Genomic DNA, 23,007 nt, shown 5'->3' with positions numbered 1-23,007 from the left:
AGCACCAGAGCCATAAGCATCACAACTGCAAATGGGACATAAGGCATTGGAAAAACAACCAAATTTCAGGAAAAGATGGATTTTAAGGACAGAGGGAACCTGAGTCCTTGGTGATATACTTGAACTGTCAAATCAACTCTTGAACCACATAAATCTAAGAATTTTATTAAAATAATAATGATAATGACAATAATAATGTTATACAAGCAATTGTTTTTCAGGTTTTCTGTTACTGCAGTCCATATATGTGGGTTATGATCATAGTAGCTTAGATGTAGTGAGCAACTACTCAATAAAAGATAAATGATTCAATAAATGATTCAACAGTTCTCTACCTTTAGTGTACTTTGAAGTTCCCTGGGGAGCTAATAAAAAATGCAGGTATTCCACTTCTACCTTCTGAAATTTTTATTCAGAGGGTCTGAGGTTGTGTCCAGGAATCTGCATTTCTTATACACTCCCAAGGTGATTCTGCTGCAGTCATTCGGTGGATCATGCTTTGAGAAATACTTCAGTATGAGCTAAAAACAAATTATTGAAGTGTATGAGTGATTCAAAGAGTGAAGAATACAGTGAGTGGGAATAATCTTCCTACCCCATTCCATCCCATTTCCTATTCAGAAGACTATAATATACAAATTACACTGAGCGCAGGGCTACCCTGTTGAGGTCACAGTGAGCACATACATTCTGGGCAAGTTCTGTACTTCATAAATTCAGAAGAGGAAAGTAAGAGAAATTAAACACTCACATTAGCTTGGATGATGACAAAGTAGCGAGTCTTGTCTTCGTAGTTGAGCCTCTTCCTTAACACTACATCTCCAGTCAACATAAGGGGGATTGCAAAGGTGTCATTGGATGTCTGCAAATAGGTAAAGATACGCATTTGAGATCATCTGAACATAAGATGAATTAGACAATCTTATATTTCAGTTTAGTCCCCTAGAAAATTATAGACAACATGTTCATCATCTGAAAACAGGATGTGAGTGTAAGCTTCAGATTTAATATTCTTATTTCCAAAAACTTGTCATTCTGATCAATAGGTCTCACTTTTGATAATGATAACCAGGAAACTTACTTCTTGTAAGTTTTTCATATATTATTAGGGTTACCCATCAACAGCCCTGGGATACTTCTAAGCCCAGATATCTGAAAAATCTTTCCTATTACCATATTATCTTTTCACAATTTTTTTTTAAACACCGAAGAGTTCAAAGATTGCAATTTGTGATTTCTACCTAATATCCCTTTTCGACATTGGTGCCCATTCTGTATTCTCAGTATTTTCAAGTACTGTATTAAATACAACTATTAACTTGAAACTTTGTGTTTTTGTGAAAAAGAATGTGCTGTAGCTTGTTTTTTGTTTGTTTGTTTGTTTTGTTTTGTTTGTTTTTCCAAGCCTCAGAACTGCTGTTCATTAGTTAAGTCTCCTATCCTGACAGGGGTTGAGTTTCTTCTTGGCAACATGCAGGTTATAAGGGCAACTTCCAAAGTGCCTTCCAGCAATACTGCTGTGGCATGAGCAGCCCTCACTGTAAGACAGTATAGTCATTCCTCAAGGGAATATAATTTAGGAGATCTGTCTCTCAGTCTTAAAAAGACCTTACATCACTTTTTTGTTTTAGTGCCATTTTGAAGACTGATAAAATGGTCTCTAAATTATGACAAGAAGTCAGTTTTACTTTTAGTATTGGTTGATTGTTTTGTGCAGTTGTTTTGTGCAGCAACTTTTTTGGTTGATTGTTTTGTGCAGTGGTAGGCGTGCAAGTGATTGTGGGCAGCAGATGAAATACTTAGATTCTTCAGAAAAAGGAGGAGGAGGTGGGGGAGAGGGAGGGGGAGAGGCAAAGCAGGAGGAAGAAAGCAGAAGAAGAGGGGAAGGGAAGGAAGAAAGAGTGTGTGCATGCTTGTCTGTGTGTGTCTGTGTTTATACACTCAGCTGACACAAGGGGAGTTACTTAGAAACAGCGTTAATGAGAGAACAGCTGACTCAAATCTTCTATCTCAAGTTCATTTGGGGGAATGTGGGCAAATTAACCTTCAATATCTAGAGTTGTGATCTCTCCCTCTCCATCTTTTTCTCCCTCCTTCTGTGACCCCCTCTCTTTCTCGTACACACACACAGAGTATACAATTGATAGATATTTTTTAATGATTTATTCTGTGTTCATGCAATTGGCTTTGCAGGTCTTTCTTGGATTCAGTCATTTAAAAAGTAACATTTTAAAACATAAATATAGAAAATGTGCCATAAAAGATATTTACAATTAAAAACAGGCGTTTGACATTTTCCCTAAATTTTTGCCTATTTAAACACTGCGGGACTCTAAACTATGCCAGGGAGAGTAAAAATTGTTTAATCTAAATATCTAAGTTAGTTATGGGGAATACTTTAGTTGATAATTGCCATATACACTGTAAAACACAACTCAGTGTGTTGTTATAGGGTTGTTAACTTTCAAAGACTCAATAACTGTAGAGACATATATCAATTCTAGCTTGTTTATGAAATATACGGTGGGTTGCTTACCGAAACGCCACCTCATCCTTGGAGTCAGAACTCCAAATGAGTTCAGATAATTGGTGGCTTTGTGCTTTAGGGGAGGCTATGACCCTAAGTGGGGTGAGTTTTGACAAATCTAATCCTACCATGGAAAATCCACACTCTTTGCCAGTGATTGTTTTGGAAATGTACGTGAGAGCTGATTCTAAATAATCTGAAGAGTTTTTCTTAATTGTAAAGAGAGAGAGAGACAAGAAAAAAAAGTGTTCCCTTCTCTGCTTACAGATGCTTTTATAAGGATGTAAAACCTGGAACCATCAGCAGCCATTCTGGAACTATTGAAACAGTTAATCTAGAAGTAAACAAAATGCTGAAAATGGAAGAGCAGAAAATGGAAAGAAGCTGGCTCTGTGATATCTCTGAGTTGCTTAACAAATCCTGATACCTCCCCTTCTCTGAACAACCTGTTACAAGAGATAATACATGACTTTGTTGGCAAAGTCACTTTAAATTCAGTTTTCTATTATTTGCAACTGAAAGCACTTTGATAAATGATTATCTCCTGCCTATGTGTCCTCATCATGCAGTCCCCTCTCTTTTCCATTTATGCCATGACTCTTTGCAGGTGACATTTGCTTTTAATTTTCTCCTGCCTAAACATTCTATTCCTCATTTCTCTGGATTATAAATCCTGCAAATCTTATTCAGTAAAATCTTATTTGTCATCCAATTTAGGATTAAATCTTTGCTCTTATGTTACATTATTTTTTCCAAACAGCATTTGTTATTTGTGCATTTTCTGCTTTCCCTCACAGATTTCTCAAGGATCTCTCAGTCTATGATGTGGAAATACTTACATTTATATTTCTAACCAAGTAACGTAATGGATGTTTGTGATCCTATTTTAGCTGATAATTTTCATTGGATATTTATAGAATTATTACAAGCATTGTAGTTAGTAATTAAGGATTATATTGTTCTTAAGAAAATTTTTTAATTAAATCTAATTCTTATTAGCTAAGTCCATCTTTTATAGATATTTGAGATTTTAATTGTGCTAGGAGTTTCATAAATACTTATGTTCCAAGAAACATAAGGAGAATATCTGCTTTATGATCAATGCTGTTTATAAATTATTGCATATGAAAAGCCTTTGTGTTAAAATTAACTAACTTACTAATGAAACAAGTATTTATAAAGTATCCATTCTGTCTTGAAAAAACAGAATAATAATCATGAGAAAAATTAGAAACAAAATGTGGATAAATGTTTAGGGTGCTCTTTATTTGTCCTGTAGCAAAAAGAATATTGGATTAGATCAACTCAAAGTAAATGCCCTGCTGTAATGCTATTTCTAAAGCTCTACCTAAGGAGGAAAAAAAGAGCAAAATTTAGTAAGAAAATATGGTTGTTTTTTAAAATTATTATATGATAAGGCAATGTGACAATAATTTTCAAAGTTTAGAGTATATAAGGATCATAGAAATGTATCACTTAGATTGCAGATTCCAAGTCTATTCCTCCAAATTCCAGAAATTCTCAGAAGTCTATATTTCTAACAAAACTCTTGGGTGATTCTCATGTAGAAAGTCTAGGTTTTACTTTGAGAAACACTAGACTAGAAGATAGAAAGGACCAAGTTAAGCATATAAGAGTTTTGGCATTTGCTTGTGATCTCAACTCAATAATAAGCTCCTATAATACATTTTTAAGATGGATAATTATTTCATTTTTCTTTATTTTGGAGCTAGTTGTGTTACGTTAACAAATTGACTTGATGTTAGATTGGGATGAACTTTTAAATATAACTTGAGTGAAGACTCTCAAAGGTAATAACATGTTGAGCATTTAATATTTTGCGATTTTAGTAATTACTAAAATTGTGCTTTTCTAATTCAATCTGATTCCTTTAATAATAATACGTCAGAAGGATCCCATAACTCTGATATAGATATATGTGTCTGTGAGTGTGCGTGTGTATCAGTGTATCAAGAGTATCTCAGTCTTATACTCTTGTCAAAGAACTGTTTGAGGTGGAAAGGGAGGTAGAGTCTGCACCCTCCCTTCCTCTACCATTTATTTTCCTCTCCTCTCATCCTTAGAGATTTGGTTCATCAACAAAGGAGGGGGGTGTAGGAACACAGTCATATCCTTTTTCTTAAGCAACCTACATTTTTTGGAAATAAGGCCCTGACCCTCTTTCTGTTAATTTTGGACACTGCTCTGTAAAGCACGAACTAGCACTTGTTTCTTTGGGTGATGAGAATTTAAATGCTGACCTCTACCTGCCCAGTGTTAATCAGGTCATTCCAATAATGACTAAGCCTCTTAATACCCACAGGCCCCAAACACCTGCTCTCCATCACGAAAGGTCCACTCACAACTCCCTGGCAGTTTGGTGTCTCAGTAACTGTCAGACAAGGGGCAATTCTCCACTTAGTAAATGAGGGCATAGGGCAGTTTAAATGATTTTATCACTGTTGGAAGGATGAGAAAAAGTGTAGGAGGCATGTGTAATGCCCTTCCTTCACACACACACTCACAGTGACTTAAGCAAAGAAGGGAGATGGAATGTTGACACTAACAATTCCGTGTTTCTCCAGAGTTGATTCCATCCCCCCCACAGCCCTCTTTATTAACCTGTGGGAAGCTGAATTAGTACCAATGTAGATAAAATGACACCTCTCTGCTAGTCCTGTAAGGAGGTGTTGGGCTCCACAGTTGGAGATGATCTGGAAATGGACTATGAGGTACTTAGTGTTATTTGTTCTCAGCTGAGAACTCTGGTAATTCATCATTTTCTAATAAGCAGAAAAGATTCTGTTTGGCTTCTCATACCTATGCTATATTTACAAATACTGTTTTTGATATTATCCATTCAACTGTAAGGACTAGATATTCAGTTCAAAAGAAGAGAGATTTTTGAGACCTGCACACACACAGACACACACATACACATATACATGTATATCTATTTCCTGGTTATCTAATGACAGAACCAAGGTACAAATATGCTTTACTGGGCCTGTAACTGGGAAGTGGTGGGAACTTAGGTAACAAGGAAAACATTTCTCAGTCTCTCAGAGGCTGTTAAGTTCTCTTATTATTGTTTTTCTACATTTTTTTGGAATCTCTCTCTCCCCTCTCTCTCTTCCTTCATCACCTCTAATCTCTCTCTCTCTTTCCCCATTTGTTCATGTTGAACAGGACTGTGACTTTATCTCTTAGTTTGAATAAACAGCACCAACTCTGTGTCCTAATCAGTCTGTAGTTGGTCTTAAGCTTGTCGTGGATTAATCAGGCCACCATGCCATTAGCTGCTGAACCATCCATGGTTTGGTGTGACTCCCCTAATCTGAATTACCTGAAGTGAAAAGTGGAGGATTAAGAAGATCATGTAGCCGTTGTCTACTCAAAAGGGACTATGATTTGAGCAGCAACATTCATTTGCTCCTAGTAGAATACCAACACTCTGATAATTGTTTCTCTACTTCATACACACTCATTCCTCCCTGCCACATAAACACACACAAATATGTATATGCACATTTAGGGGTGAAGGAAAGATTACAATGCAGTTCATGTCACCTTCTTCTAACCAATTTCGTAGGAAATTGTATTTAGAAGTTTCTATTTGGCTTCAAAAGTCCATATGTTATAAATTTAAAATGTCACAGACTCACAGTTAAACAACCTGGGTTCAAAGTTTTACACAACGAAGGACTTTAGGCAATGACCTAATTAAACACAAGTGTTCACAAAGCTCATGCTTTGTGACCACCTAGAGGGGTGGGATGGGAAGGGAGGGAGGGAGACACAAGAGGGAAGAGATATGGGGATATATGTATATGTATAACTGATTCACTTTGTTATAAAGCAGAAACTAACACACCATTGTAAAGCATTTATACTCCAATAAAGGTGTTAAATAAATTAAACAAATAAAATATCCAAATGATACCTATTATATTAATAATTTCCTTTTTCCAAATAAGATAAACTCCCCAAAATGAAAAATTCCACACAATACATGACAAATTATTCTCCTCTTTTTTTTCCTGAATCTTTCTTTTTCCTTTCTTTTCTTTTCTTTTCATGTTTTAAAATATAATTAGTTCAGTGTATTGTAGATGGCCTTAATTTTTATTACCATGAAGGCACAAAAAAATAGTATTTTACAGTAACTGTGATGAGCATAGTACAAATCCTCTTAGTTCGCTCTCTAGCGGACACCAATAATGAGGTATTTACTAAATTATTTTCATCTGAAAATATCAGACGAGAAAGGATAGGTTTGATGCAAGAATAAAACCCCCAAATTAATAGAATTTTTTAACATTAGAATTTTTAATTTCGTACCCATTCTACATATCTACACTAACACATGTCAGCAAGTGGGCTCTGTTTATGTTTTCACTCAGGGACTCGGGCTAATGCATGTTTCACCTCAACATGTTTTTCTCCAATCACTGCAGCAGTGGGAGGGGAAACGGTGACTTGTATTTGATTCTTTGCGCCCATATCTCATTAGCCAGAGCAAGTAATTTTCTCCAACGCAAAAAAGTTCACTTCTGGCATGTCTCCAAAAAGAGAAAGAGACAGAAAGTTTTGGAAAATAACACAAATGCTTTGGCTTTAAATTTGGTTAATCAGTTAAGCAGTTCTTCATCCCCAAACTTCTTTCTTTATTGTAGATAAAATTCAATAAAAACAATGGCAAAAAAAAAGTGCAATTTAAACTCTTCTGATTTTGTTAATAGGTTAAATAAAAGTGCTTTGTTTCAGTGAAGAGTTTACATTTGGCAATTTAATTTTTTAAATTTTATTTTGGATAGTAAAAATGTCTGATTCTTATTTATTCCACATCTCCTAGTATAATTGTTCATCTACATCATAAAGGAAATACAGGTGTGGTAAAAAGGATCCTAATAATGCAAATGATTATTTTCAATTTATCCTCTATTAAAACCAGAATAGAACCTTCATTTCCTCTATTTTTTTCCACAAACTTAAACAAAAAGACTCAAAAGTGCTTTTCCAAAGTAGATCAGTTTATATGACATTCAAAATGATGATAATAATACTGAACATTATAGTAGGTATGACAGATTCTTAAGGGAGGCCTCTCTATCCCCACTTGCTGACAAGCAACTCATACCTTTGTGTAATCCCCTCCCCTTGAGCGTGGGAAGGACCTCTGACTTGCTTCTAACCAATAGGATATGGCACAGGTGATAAACTGTCACTCTTGTGATTGCCTTATGTCATATAAGACTCCATCCTGCAGACTAGCTCTAGATACTCTCCTTGCAGGTTTAAGGAAGTAAGCAGTCAAGGAACTAAGGGTGGTTTCTAAGAGTTGAGAGCAGCCTCCAGCCAACATATAGCAAGAGGCCAAGGCCCTCTATCCTACAACAATAAAGGAACTAATTCTAACAGCAGTCTGAGTTTACTTGGTAGGGGATTCTTCCCTACTCAAACCTCCAATGAGAACTAATCTGGGCAACATGTAGATTGTAACCACATGAGAACCTAAGCAGTTCAGCTTAGCTCTGTCCAGACTCTTAAGCCGCAGAAACTAAACAAAATGAAAGTGTGTTGTTTTAAACCACTAAGTTTTTCATCCAACAGTAGATAACTAATACATTATGCTAATTACCAAGCCTTGTCTAAAGGATTGGTGGTGACATATAGTACTGGTAATTGGTAACTACTACATTTGATGAGTCAATAATTTTAAGTGATATTATATTTTTACTTCTCTGATATTTAGGAACACATTAATATGAGGGTATCCTCATATTAAAAACAATATGCTCACTATAAATGAAAAGATGGGAAACTCACCAAAATTACAAACTATAAAAACTATAAAAATATGGAAAATTTAGACCTGAAGATTATATTATCTGAAATTTTAAAAATAATAAATAAAAAAAGACAATTGGATACATTGGATAGTTTTAAGAATAGAATGGAGATGGCAGAGAACACTGTAACTTTGAACATAGATCAATAGTAAACACCCAGCTTGCAACCAAGTAATTAAAATATGTTGAAAATATATGAACAGAGCCTGTACCTGTGGAACAGTATTTAAATGCCTAATATGCCTGTAATTGGAGTCTCAGAGGGAGGAGTCAGGGAAATGGCATGAAAATATTAAACAATAGTGTCTGATAATTTCTTTAACTGGTGAAAGACAAATTTAGAGATTAAAGTTCAGCAAAACCCCTAAAAAAAGACAATTACAAAGAAAACTATACATTGGCATGCTCCCATGGTCAAGTTGCCAAGCACTCAAAATTAAAATAAAAATCTTGAAAACAGTCAAAGAAAAATGGCACATTACATACTGGAAACATAATTCAAATTTCCATTGTCTTCCCTTATCAGAAACACCAGAGGCCAGTGTTTAAAGTGATGGGAAGAATTAATTAAAACATACTTCGGGGCTTCCCTGGTGGCGCAGTGGTTGAGAGTCCGCCTGCCGATGCAGGGTACACGGGTTCATGCCCCAGTCCAGGAAGATCCCACATGCCGCGGAGCGGCTGGGCCCGTGAGCCATGGCTGCTGAGCCTGCACGTCCAGAGCCTGTGCTCCGCAACGGGATACATTCATAAATTTCTACAAGGATGACTTGGATGATGTAAATGAGTGAAGTGATGAGGGTAAAAATGGATATACATATATTGTCTGAGTGATAGAAGTTTGCTTAATGGGAAAACATTAATTCAACCGTAGCTGATGCTGTCTTATTGGAAATCAGGACCAGGGTTGTCATACATCTATTTCTTAAGAGAGAAGAGAAAACTAAATTTGGATGTGAAATTTCATGATTTTTAGATTTTGGCTCAGAAATTATTTAAAATAATTTGTGGCCAAACAAAATTTTGTGAGTTGAATGAAACTCCAGGTCACTAATTTGTGATTTCTGCTAATGAATAATGTAGCATCAGACAGAAAACAAACAAAACAAAAAATAACCTAGGGAAAAAAAAATACCCTGAGATTTTTAAGTAGAACAGACCAATCTACACCTTTTACTATTTACCATACAGTGTGAGACTAATTTTAAAGAAATTTTTAACTGTGGTTGCAAAAGCCAGAGGGGGCCACATTTTCAGGTTACGTGTATTTGTAATACATACAAGTTTGTTTTAACTCTAAGAAATAAGCAGGATAATATTATGATGCTATTAATTATAAGCAGAATTTCTAGAGATTTAACAATTTAAGAATATAAAAGTCATCAGATAGCTCTTTCTCAGAGATTTTATAAGAGAAGAAACTGGCATTGAGGTTTGCATTAACTCTCTATGATGATTAAAGATGGATTCTCTCTGTAAGGATGTGACTTGGTTAATGCTTTCTCTTCCAATATACCCTAACTTAAGTGCCGTCATGATGTCTTATTCTTTTGCCTCACTGAATTAGAACCATGCCCAGAGAATTTCTTTCGTTATTCCATAGTAGCGCTAGCTTGCTAAAGTACATTGTTTTTTCTTCTTTTGCAATTTGGAAACTGCATGTGAATGATTGGTTTATTCAATCTGTAGGTAATAAAAGGTACATATTATATTTCATGCCAAGCCCAGAAATCTCTGAAAAGGGGAAGCATTCAGAAGGAATTACTGCATAGCTAACAAGGAATTTCAGCCTCACAAAACTTCTAAAAGATACATTCCAAGGAATACATTTCTGTCTCGCACTATATCTAATCCTTGGGTAGGTTTGCAATGTAATAAATATTTCCCTAAAATACATGGCCTGGTCATTCTATACTTTCTTGGAGTTTCATTTTTACAGCTTGAGGAGTAAAGATTAGGAAATGACCTTCATAAAATATAAGCTAGAAACATGACATACACATACAATTAATTATTTAAAAATCTAAATAGTAAAGAAAATAAATGGTTTAGATATATTCTGTATAGTCAGCTGCCTATTTCTACTTTAAAAAAAATGTTTCTCTTGCCCTTTTCCCTTCTGCTGTTTCTTTGATCTTTTCCATTCGACTTCTGTGTAACCCCTCATACTTATTGTCCTTTTCTGTCACATTCTCATCATCTCCCCATCTCTTGGTTTCATTACCTCTGTCTATAAACATGTGGAGGCATACATTTTAGGGGAAAAACAAAAACAAAATCCCCCCAAATATTCCCTTGACTCTGCTATACCCATGGGCCTTTTGTTTTGTTTTTAATTTTTTTTTGAAAATTTTAACTCAAGTGCTGCAACTATTTTCTTAGAGCACAACAGAGGAAGAGTGGAGCACATATTACTCTGAAATCGAGTCCTGACTCTCCAGCTTAGAGGTGGGTGTGTGTTACCAGGCAAGTCACGTCACCTATGAACCTGTGTTCGCTTCTATGTGATAGAGATACTACTACTAACTAATTGATTTGTGAGAATAAGATGAGGAAATGCATTCACAATTCACTTAGTTCTCACAATCAATTTGTGAGGTAGATCTTATTGAGAGCTCTTAGTCTCTACAAGTTCAACAGGTTTTTTTAAATTGTTTAAAGCTTATATAAGAAATATATAATTTAAAAACAAAGATACAATGTTAACTTCACCACTTTTATGTTCCTAATATTAAACCTAAAGGAGAAGCATTAATTTAAAAAGTCACTTAAGTGATTTTAAAACTATGCTTTGGGGAGCCCTTGGTGTTCTGAGAAGCTGCCTCCGGGAAAAGAAGAAGGGAAAGATGGCAGGCAGGACTTCCAGCTCTAGCTTCAAGAAAACAATTCTTATTTTATTTGTGTGACATATACTATATCATTGGGAAAAATAATTTCACAGCCTAAGGCACAATGCAGAAGCCCCACTGTCTAATGCAAAAAAACCAAAAACTGAAAAACCTATTGCTAGAGGCTTTGTCCTCTTCTCTACCTCAGGTTTCATTGGTGGAGAAGGGGCAGTGGTGGTATTAATTTGCAAGTTCCATAAAGCATACGCATCACATTGGTAATATCATATCCAATGATTTACTTAGAATGCTTAGGAGTCCACTAACATAATGGAAATTTAATTAAAATGACATATTATACCTATGAATACATTTTAAACTTTTACCTACAAAACTCACCAAAAACTAGCTTTTATAAGTATAGCACAAATATTTTTTAGAATGTAATTTTGAGATAGTTATTAATAATAGTATAATTACTAATGTGGTTCCAGGAGCTGAGCAATAGAGAAATATAATAAATATCAGCTGAAGTAAATATTAATTTTATTCCTTATAGTGAACTCACATTGCAAGTAGATATTTACATACCGGATCATCTGGATTATATTGAATAACATATTCTATCTGTCCATTTGGGCCATCATCTATGTCTGTAGCTCCATTGTCTCCTGAAAATCCTGTAAATACTGTGGTGCCAACTGGAGTGAGCTGAAAAAAAAACAAAAGAAAAACTGTCAATTCTCATTTGATCAACAGCACACCAGAAGAGTCCTGGCACAAAAACCAGACATTTGTTACACAAAGGAAAAAAGCAGGCAGTTGCCCACAACCAGAGATCTGAAGTATTTCAAAAGAACACTTGCAAACACATGAGTTCCTATAAAGTCTGAAATTTCCAACGCCATGGTCCTTGCTTTGGATAAAGAAATAGAAGGCCCTGATTCAGTGTGAAGCGCATTTGGACCAATTTATGATCATTAGCATCTTAGCTCCTATGGAGAAATGCATCTGCTGTTCCTCCTTAAAAAAACCTTGATGCATTAAGTTATCTACAAACTAGGATTTAAACTGTAAGAAGGAATTAGTTACTTTATTTTAAAATCAAAAACCATTTCAGAGAGATCAATGAAATCCAGTCGGTAATTACATGCAAGTGGCAAATTTAAGGGAGAGAGTTGGAGACAATGGATTCCCTGTCTATCAGAGGAGAGAGAAAGCTGGGATTTTCTTTAGTGCTTGTAGTATCGGTTAAGTAGAAAGCCATTGTGTGACAGAATTGAAGAAATGGTAATATCTTTTCATTTTGGATTAAAACAAAACATAAAATGGCATATAAGACCATGATTTCACATTTGGCCTGAGCATCTAGCTTTATTTCTTATTGATCTCCAACAGAGAATCACTGTTGTTTTCTCTTACTTGTAGGTCTTTGTATTCCTACATCCACAGTCCTGTCTTCAAGCTTTAGCTGGGATCCTTCTCATTAGTTACATTTCAACTTAATTAAGTATTGCCTTCTTCTAAACCATTCCTGACAGAATTTCCCTACCCCACGCCAGAACATGGCACCCTTTTCGTTACTCTTATATTTTACACTTTACTTCTCTAATCATCACACTGTCACAATGAATAAATGAATTTAGTCAATAAACATAAGCTTTGTGCCTCTAAAGAACACAGACTTTTAAATTTTATTCTGAGATATGTTTTGTTAGGTTTTAAATGGGATTCCTTAATGGAGAAATAGTTTCAGAGAGAAAAAGAAGGAGTTATCTCATTTACTTCTATTTTCAGGGGCTACAGGCCCAGATATCTGCAGGGATATCAGGCAATGTAAAAGAGTGAAGCAAGTCTCATGGGAATGGTGGCAACTGGGGAACACTTCCCCCTCTAAAATGGTAGCTGCTACTCAGCCTCAGCAAATTCTTGCCATAATGAAATATGGAGCCAATGTTACTACATCTTCTAATGTTCTAATTTTATAAGAAATCTCTTGGTTCTAAAGTCAGCAACAGATTTTAGAGAATTAAACTATGAATTTAATGCCCCCCCCCATACATCCTTTGGCACAGCAAACACAGGAGTTTGCAACCTCTGATTTAGAAAAAAAATACAATTATGATTAAAGATGTGATTTTAAAACTGTGCTTTGGGGAGCCCATGCTTTGGGGAACCGTGAGTACAAAGTAGCATATTTATAAAGTCAGCTCTCCTGGCAGGCAGCTTTTAAAGGCAAACTTTGACTTTCTGCAGCTCAAAGAGAACTGAGGATAAAGTGAGAGGAGATAGTTTTAATAGCACATATATGAACATGGGCACATCTTTGGAAATGTTAGTTAACAAAAAGGCTTCCAAGCCAACATTTTAATATTTTTTTAATGTAATCCCTGTCCCCAAAGACATCATTCTCTCTTATAAAAATTCACCCACTCCTATGCAGTTGTGCCTTGGTTTTTAAATTATGAAAATTTAAAACTGAATGGCAACAAGTTGTTTCCAGATATCTAATAAAACAAACTTAGAGTATTTAAAGATCTTTGTTGCCAAAGTAAATAACTGTGCCACAGAGTTGAATTAAAAAATTAAAACCAAGCAAAAGACAAAAGGAAACAAACCAAAAAACTTGAGCAATAGGTATCTGAAATTTTTGAAAATAGACTTCTGCCCCTACTTTAAAAATGTGGTATTTAGCTGTTGACAGCAAAGGACTCAAGTAGTATATCAAGTTATTAGTTCAGCATTTTATAGTGAGTTTTGCTCCCTTCCATATGTACAAATGTTGTACATTTAGGCCAAACATCTTAGCACAGATTGTTCGTTTTCACTACTGGAATAAGTAAACATCTACACACAGACATACACATGTAAAATGCAACGTTAAAATGGATCCATAATTGAGCTACACACATTAATTCATTATCTACCACGCGAATGGTGGACCTGTTCAGATATAGGCTAGCGTTTGGAAACTTTGAAGCTACTATAAGAGAAATAGCTAAGAAAAAAGAGGGTTAAGGCATTTTGTTTTAATATGGAAGGTCTGGCAAGAGTAAAATGGGTGCAAGAGTAAAATGGGGCAAGAGTAAAATGAAATGGCCTATACCAGATGCAAACAAGCAAAAGAGAGAGCATGCAAAATGGGTTTAACAAATAGATTCCAGCAACTTATTTCACTCATTTTCTTTATATATATATATATATATATATTTATATATACCCAACAAAAATATGTACATATCTATGTACACATACACATATCACATATATAAATTCACACATATCACTGTTACTTATTCTTATTACAGAGACATGGCACTCTAGTGCTTTCTGAATTTCTAAATATTACGTGGAGGTTGAAAATCTTCACAGGACAGTCAGGTTGTTTGTTCTGTGTTGCGCTATACATTATTATTTACAATTTTCAGGGCACATCTGCCATACAGATGGTCATGTTCTGTGCCCTTTAACATTTCAATGAGTCTCAGAAATATAAATTTGGTTTTCTGAAGAGCATTCTATTCATGGGATGATTATCAGCTTGGGCACCTGCCTGAGGGTTTCACTTACTTATTTAGTTCATGTCTTTTTCCACAAATGATTTTATACAACTACTGGGAAAATAAAGAAAAATGCATAAATGTACACATAAGTTAAAGAAAATAAAGCCAGAAAATTCAGTATTTCAAGAAGATGCATAAGAGAAATTTGAATGTAAAAGGTGAGCAGTTCTCAGTTAATTGATTATCCTGTGAGCCACAGCTGCTTGAGCCAACCTAAGAAAAGAGAAAATTTTCCTGACTAATCTTACTTGCAATATTTCCCCACAGAAGTATTGTATTCACAGTTTCATATAAATATAGTTGATTCTCATCATCCATGGTAGTTCTGTACTATAAAGACACCATGAACACTGAATTAACAAATACTGAACCAATGCTCCTAGGGGGAATTCAAGGTTATTACATTGCTGAGGGGAACACAGGATTAAGTTCCTGCAAGCCTCTGGTTACAACATTTTCATCAACAAATCAATACATAACCTTGTTTTATGGTTGTTTCTGTTTAAAAACACTTTATTTAATATGTTTGGTCTATTCTACTGTAGATGCTCTATATTGCACTTTTCATTTTATTGACTGAATTATTCAGCTCCAGAATTTGTTTGGTTCTTTTTTTTATGAGTTCTATCTGTTTGTTAAATTTCTCATTTTGTTCATGTCTTGTTTTCCTAATTTCACTGAATTGCCTTTCTGTGCTTTCTTGTAGCTCATTTAGTTTTCTCAAGACAGTTATTTTGAATTCTTTATCAGGTAAATCACCAAGTTCCATGTTTTGGAGTTCGATTACTGTAGGATAATTGTTATCTTTTGGCGATGACATGTTTCTTTGATTCTTTGTGTTTCTTGGAGATTTGCATTAGCTGCTTTCGCATTTGATGTAGCAGATACCTCCTCAAATCTTTTGTAATTGTGTTGCAGATATTTTTCTTGGTCACGCTTACATCTGGGGTTTTCTTCAACCTTGTATGAATACACCGCATATGTTGCTCCAACAGAGGGCTGGAATCTCTCCTCGAGAGGAATGGACTTTTACAAAGTCTCTTTCATCCACAGGTGTCTGCCCAAGTCAATATTACCCAGGTTTCCCCAGACCATGACCCAGAGGAGTTGGGGCCATTTCACTGCTCAGCCAGTTCAATGGCTTCTGCTAGTTCAAATTCCAAACCAAGGTCTCTCTGCCTATTACCCAATGCACAGGTGGGCAGAACTACTTCCAGGTCTTTTGCATATAGTGTTGGATCCCACAGCTACAGCAGAGGTACTTTTGTTCATAGATAGATGCTAATTTTTATTTGTTCAAAGCGGGGACTTAAAGAAGGGACATCTTACACTACCATAATGTTGATGTCACTCTAGGGCAACTTTATATTCAGCAAAGAAATGGTATGTTGTTCATTTTGAAGAAAATATTGAGAAGGATGACTCTTGGAAAGCACTCCATAAATCATAATATTGTGTTAAATGTACATATTTAGTGATAGGGTAATGCCACTGGCATCAATGGCCTTGTATTGATAGGTAACAATAATCTCCTGACATTTATATCTATTATATATTTCTTGGAGTCTCATGTAATATATTTACATGAAAACTGACATTTTGGTAGAAATAAAATGCTAAAATATATAATTTCTGAATATCTAAAATAGTTTTTTATACATATTTTAAACCAATGCCTTCCGATAGACTTCAATGGCTTTAATGATTAAAGAGAAAATGTACAAGAGTCCAGAAGAAAAAAATATTTTTTATAATAAACACAACTAAAATAACACCACTTGAACTAGGAAATAATTGATACAAATGATGATATTATCCAGTTTTGAAAACCTTCTCAAGAAAAAGGCACCCCAAAGGAATAATTTAAAATGCAATTGGTGTGATATTACTTTCTTACATACTTCATCAAGAATCCAAGTGTTTAGTTTTCCCCTCCCCTCTAAAAAGGATAGAACTTCTGAAGGGTCATGGACATTAAATAAGCTGAACTAGAATTCACTATATAATGATTTACATATAATAATCATTTAATGACAGAACATCAACAATGGTAGTGGGTGCTCTATATCTACTCATAGACATTATCAAAACAGAAACATTGTCTTTAGTGGAGCAAGATTATGTATAAGTCTATATTGGACTAATACATGTTTATTTTTCAGTTACAAATATTGTAATCTGACTTACTGTGTACTAGACAGCTATTTTGCACCAATTATTCTCTTAAGAACAAACACAAATGATTTTCTCCTATATTTTTGTAGCATGAATCCATCCTCCTTGTAATTGTGAATTTTATGCCTCAACTTGACTGGGCCATGAGTTGCCCAGATATTTGGTTAAATATTATTCTAGGTGTGTCTGTGAGGGTATTTCTGGATGATATTAACATTTGAATTGGTAGACTGAGTAAAGCAGATTGCCCTCCCAAACATGGGTGGGCCTCATCTAATCCACTGAAGACCTGAATAGGACAAAAAGCTAGTAAGGAAGAATTCACTCTCTGTTCCTGACTGTCTTCAAGTTAGGACATCTGCCTTCTCTTGCCTTCAGACTTGGACTCAGATTGGAATTTAGACAATCAATTCTCCTGTTTCTCAGACTTTGGCCTTGGACTAGAACTATACCAGCTGGGTCTTCAGCTTGACAACTGCTAATCTTAGAACCACTCAGCCTCCATAATCGTGTGAGCCAATTCCTTATAATCAATCTCCCTTGCTATATCCCTAAATCAATCAGCCTATCTATCTATCTAATCTATCTATCATCTATGTATCTCTCAGTTCTGTTGACTAATACACTCCTGATCCAGTTTCTCAACAGTGAACAAATAAAATTGAGTATTTGATTTTGCACAGGTAAAGATTCATCTCCCATCTTCTAACTCATCAAGGTCTATACGGCTACTGTATAGCACTTTATGGAACAATTGCTGATTTAACTGCAACAGGGGCCATAATATCTTTTGGCACTTTGATCATACTCCATGGTCCTTTGAAGATTATCTACAGTGATTCCATAGTCATCTATACAAGATATTGTAAATTCCTGAACTCTAACTTATGTTGTCCTGGAAAATACACCTATTTTAAAATGATAGTTACTGTCGTCTTCTGCCCCTGCACTTATTTTCAGGCTCTTCTCATTATACTGCATGATCTAAAGATCATCTTCCATAAAAATCTTTCCAAATTAGAAGTCACTCATGCTTTGGCTATAATTCAGCCTTTAACCTCCTTCTCTGAAAAAGTAATTTTATGAATCTCTCTTGCATGTCATCCCTGCCTTACAAATACGCTTTAGAAATAGCAATATATTTAAAAACCATTGGGGTCCAACAAATGAAATGGAGTGATGAATTTGTAAACAGGTGCATATTACTGAGAACTTCAGCTTTTTCTCACAATTGCAACATTACATTATCTCTGAATCTGTGATTATTGACTGAGAGTTTATTATGGGCCAAATCACTGTTTCTATGACCATTATGTTGGTTTTATATTAACTCATTAATATAACATTTGTTTTATTCAAACATTCAACCAAATCAAATGTCTATTTGAAGTTTATCTTAAAACTTATAGAATCAGTACCAAATAGTACACATTCTTGAATTCACATTCAGTGGGTATTATCTTGCAGTGATTTATTGAAATCAAAAAGAAAAATATAATAAAGGAATTACATATGTTCTTCATTTTCCCTTTAACATAATATAGCTTTTGCGCCTGTGTATAAAATCTTGACTCTGTTTTATTCATGAAAGCTAGATAATTAATATTGAAAATCATTTCCTCTGAATAAATTTTTTAAAATAAATTCATGTAGATAATCAAGACAATATGGTACTGACACAAAAACAGAAATATAGATCAATGGAACAGGATAGAAAGCCCAGAGATAAACCCACGCACCTACGGTCAACTAATCTATGACAAAGGAGGCAAGGATATACAATGGAGAAAAGACAGCCTCTTCAATAAGTGGTGCTGGGAAAACTGGACAGCTACATGTAAAAGAATGAAATTAGAACACTCCCTAACACCATACTCAGAAATAAACTCAAAATGGGTTAAAGACAAATGTAAGACCAGACACTATAAAACTCTTAGAGGAAAACATAGGAAGAACACTCTTTGACATAAATCACAGCAAGATCTTTTTTGACCCACCTCCTAGAGTAATGGAAATAAAAACAAAAATAAACAAATAGAACCTAGTGAAACTTAAAAGCTTTTGCACAGGAAAGGAAACCATAAACAAGACAAAAAGATAACCCTGAGAATGGGAGAAAATATTTGCAAATGAATCAACAGACAAAAGATTAATCTCCAAGATATATAAACAGCTCATGCAGCTCAATATCAAAAAAACAAACAACCCAAACAAAAACTGGGTAGAACGCATAGCACAGGGAGATCAGCTCGGTGCTTTGTGACCACCTAGAGGGGTGGGATAGGGAGGGTGGGAGGGAGGGAGATGCAAGAGGGAAGAGAGATGGGGCTATATGTGTATGTATAACTGATTCACTTTGTTATAAAGCAGAAACTGACACACCATTGTAAAGCAATTATACTCTAATAAAGATGTTAAAAAAAAAAAAACTGGGCAGAAGACCTAAATAAACATTTCTCCATGGAAGACGTACAGATGGCCAAGAGGCACATGGAAAGCTGCTCAACATCACTAATTATTAGAGAAATGCAAATCAAAACTACAATGAGGTATCACCTCACACCAGTTAGAATGGGCATCATCAGAAAATCTACACACAACAAATGGTGGAGAGGGTGTGGAGAAAAGGGAACCCTCCTGTACTGTGGGTGGGAAGGTAAATTGATACAGCCACTATGGAGAACAGTATGGAGGTTCCTTAAAAAACTAAAAGTAGAAATACCATATAACCCAGCAATCCCACTACTGGGCATATACCCAGAGAAAACCATAATTCAAAAAGACACATGCACCCCAATGTTCACTGCAGCACCATTTACAATAGCTAGGTCACGGAAGCAACCTAAATGCCCATTGACAGACGAATGGATAAGGAAGATACGGCACATATATACAATGGAATATTACTCAGCCATAAAAAGGAACAAAATTGGGTTATTTGTAGAAACGTGGATGGACCTAGAGACTGTCATACAGAGTGAAGTAAGTCAGAAAGAGAAAAACAAATATCGTATATTAATGCATATATGTGGAATCTAGAAAAATGGTACAGATGAACTGGTTTACGAGGCAGAAATAGAGACACAAATGTAGAGAACAAATGTATGGACACCAAGGGGGGAAAGCAGCGGGTGGGGGGTGCGATGAACTGGGAGATTGGGATTGACATATATACACTAATATGTAAAAAATAGATAACTTGTAAGAGCCTGCTGTATAGCACAGGGAACTCCACTTCGCTGTACAGTAGAAACTAACACATCATTGTAAAACAACTATATTAAAAAATTTGTTTTTTTAATTTTAAAAATATTCATGTAGATAAGTATCTTTAAGATAAGAGTAAGGATTATTATTAGAGAGAGTGATAAGTAGCTCTAGTCATCTTTACTAAAACCTGAAGAGTAATTGCACTTAAATTGAATTAAGCTTAAATTGAATATATATGTGTGCATTATGTATTGATATATACATACAGAGAGAATATATATATGAAAGAACTCATTAAGTTGAAAGTTGTCAAACAGTTGAATACATGAATATTTTAAAACGGGTGAAAGATTGATTCCCATTTACATGCTTAAAGTAGAAAATGTATTTTTATGTGCTTTTTCTCTCCCCTTAATATCCTCCTTTTTTCTCTGTTACCCGTCTCCTGCCTCCTAGAATGTGCCTAATTCCTTGGAGGAGGAAAATAGAGACAAGTAAAAGGAACAAGGGCTTAGTCTTTCATTCTTCAGAAGCTTTTGTGTGCTGTAGATTAAATGCTAGTACTCTCTATTTAAAGAAACTCTGTGAATGGGAAGGGCTCTAAAGGTACATGATTTTTACTCCTTGAATAGTTAAAGATATTTATCAAGTTTCCAATACCATGGACCATATTTCTTAAAAAAATGATTTGTTTTACTTATATAAAAAAATCACATTATGAAATATTAAAAAAAATTTTAAATGAACAAACCAAACAAGAACAAACACATAGATACAGAGAAGAGAGTCATGATTACCAAAGGAAAAAGGGGATAGAGAAAGGGCAAAATTGGTAAAGGGGGTCAATAGTATGGTGATGGGTGGTAACTAAACTTTAGGTGGTGAGCACACTGTAGTGTATACAGAAGTCAAAATATAACATTGTACACATGAAATATATAATGTTATAAACGAAAAAAGAAAAGATTATAAACTACTAATACAGTCAACTCCTTGAGGCCAAGGACGATGTCTTCATAGAATATGAATTCAATAAATGTTTATAACTAATGCACTGTGGAAAAAAAGAAAGACATTATATGGGTAACTGATGGAGCTGGAATGGTAACTATGGATCAGAAGTAGTAATGTATCAGTATTCATTTCCTGATTTCTGATGGCTGTACTGTTATGTGGGAGAATATCCTTATGTGTTGGAAATACACACTAAAGTATTTGGGGGTAAGAAGGACTCTTTTCAGTAACACTCTCAAATGGTTTGGAGAAAAAGCTTGTATTATTCTTATAATGTTTCTGTAAGTTTGAAACTATTTATACATTAAAATAAAATAAACCTTTCCTTGTTAAAAAAATCACATTATATCTAGAAATTATAAAGAAAACAGATATAAAATGTGTAGAAAATATTCTTAACTATATATGGAATCTCTCTGTTATGCTTCATCATGGAGACCATCTGTGCATTTAGATCTACCAGAATGGCTCTGAGAAGAACAGATGTTCAAAAATACATATATTAGGGCTTCCCTGGTGGCGCAGTAGTTGAGAGTCCACCAGCCGATGCAGGGGACACAAGTTCGTGCCCTGGTCCGGGAAGATCCCACATGCCGCGGAGCCTGTGCTCCGCAACGGGAGAGGCCACAACAGTGAGAGGCCTGCGTACCGCAAAACAAAACAAAACAAAAATACGTATATTAAATGGAAACAGATGATATAGTCACAATGAAATGTGAAAGAATAGCACAGAACTAAAAATGTGATCAGGAAAGTGAAAGCTCAAATTGAATAGATTCAGAGACATTTCACCATTGTGAGAAAAAGCTGAAGTTCTCAATAGTGTTCCACTAATTACTGCCGGTTTACAAATTTATTTTTGCATTTCATTTTGAAGACCCCCTTGGTTTTAAAAAAAAGTTATAGAAATATAACTATTTCTAAAAAGCATATTTCCAAGGCAGAGTTGACTTGTAAGATGGCCAGAACCTATACTAAGTATTTTAAAAGCATTATCTCTTATAATCCTCAATACAACATTTTAACATTATTTTTTGTTATTATATTTATTTTACAGTTAAGGAATCCAAGGCTGAGAGCTTCTGCCTGATGTCATACTTCTAATATTTGGTAGATAAGGACTGCAACACAGATTATCTGGCTTCAAAGTGTTAATTCTCAAGCACTATGAAATATATTATTTCAAAATTTTTGCAATTTGCTATTAAGAAACTTTTGACAAGAAAAGAAAATGAAAGAGGAAATAAATATAATTTGGCACATAACAGAACCAAGATATATAGTAATCTGAAATGATACAATTTGGATGATGTATTACATCAAAGATAATTTATGTTTGGCCCTAAGGAAAAATACTTTTGATATATTTTACAGAAAGACAAAGAAATCCAATTTAGCTTGTGCCTGTGTTTCAGCAAACGTGTATCAAATAATTACTGCTATTGAAAACCGGTTGGTTCTCAGCAAGTAAATTATTTCATGAATCCCCAAATTCACCATTTCAGCATGCTAACCTTTTCATCAGTAATCAAAACTTTATTGCTAGTGTATTGCATAATGTCTGAAAAAGCACTCAATAAATGCTCAAGGGGCAAAGAGAAGAAGGAAGAAAATATATCCAACCACAGTAATTTGCATTTTCATCAATGGTTTTCAACAAATCAATGTTTCATAAATCACTAATAAAAATGTTAGGTGAAGGTTTGATGAGGAACAGGATATTTACAAAGTCTTAAAGTCGTTTTCCACAAAATAGTTTTAATTACTTATTAATTATTAAGTACACAAAAATGAATAAATACAGTAGAAAAACCTGGCAAACACTGTCTTTCCAACAT

The 23,007-nt window shown here is 34.8% G+C and overlaps 1 protein-coding gene across 16 annotated transcripts in view; it reads right to left on the bottom strand.

Moving 5' to 3' along the window:
- Window positions 1-23,007, bottom strand: part of PCDH15 (protocadherin related 15) — a 718,778-nt gene that overhangs the window by 401,718 nt on the left and 294,053 nt on the right. For 15 of the 16 annotated variants that reach the window (XM_027111903.1, XM_027111902.1, XM_027111901.1 and 12 more), the window contains 2 exons: window positions 11,799-11,918; window positions 752-862 (listed from right to left, as the gene is read on the bottom strand). In XM_027111903.1, coding sequence (XP_026967704.1) covers window positions 752-862; window positions 11,799-11,918 — 231 coding nt within the window. The remainder of the gene's footprint in view (window positions 1-751; window positions 863-11,798; window positions 11,919-23,007) is intronic. The other variant, XM_027111895.1, reaches the window with a different exon arrangement.

This window comes from Aethalodelphis obliquidens, unplaced genomic scaffold (assembly GCF_003676395.1).
Source record: "Aethalodelphis obliquidens isolate GAN/ISIS:26980383/991018 unplaced genomic scaffold, ASM367639v1 scaffold11, whole genome shotgun sequence".
In the NCBI taxonomy this organism is placed as follows: domain Eukaryota; kingdom Metazoa; phylum Chordata; class Mammalia; order Artiodactyla; family Delphinidae; genus Aethalodelphis; species Aethalodelphis obliquidens.
The sequence above is the reverse complement of the archived record's forward strand: the minus strand, read 5'-3'. Positions and strand labels throughout refer to the sequence as shown.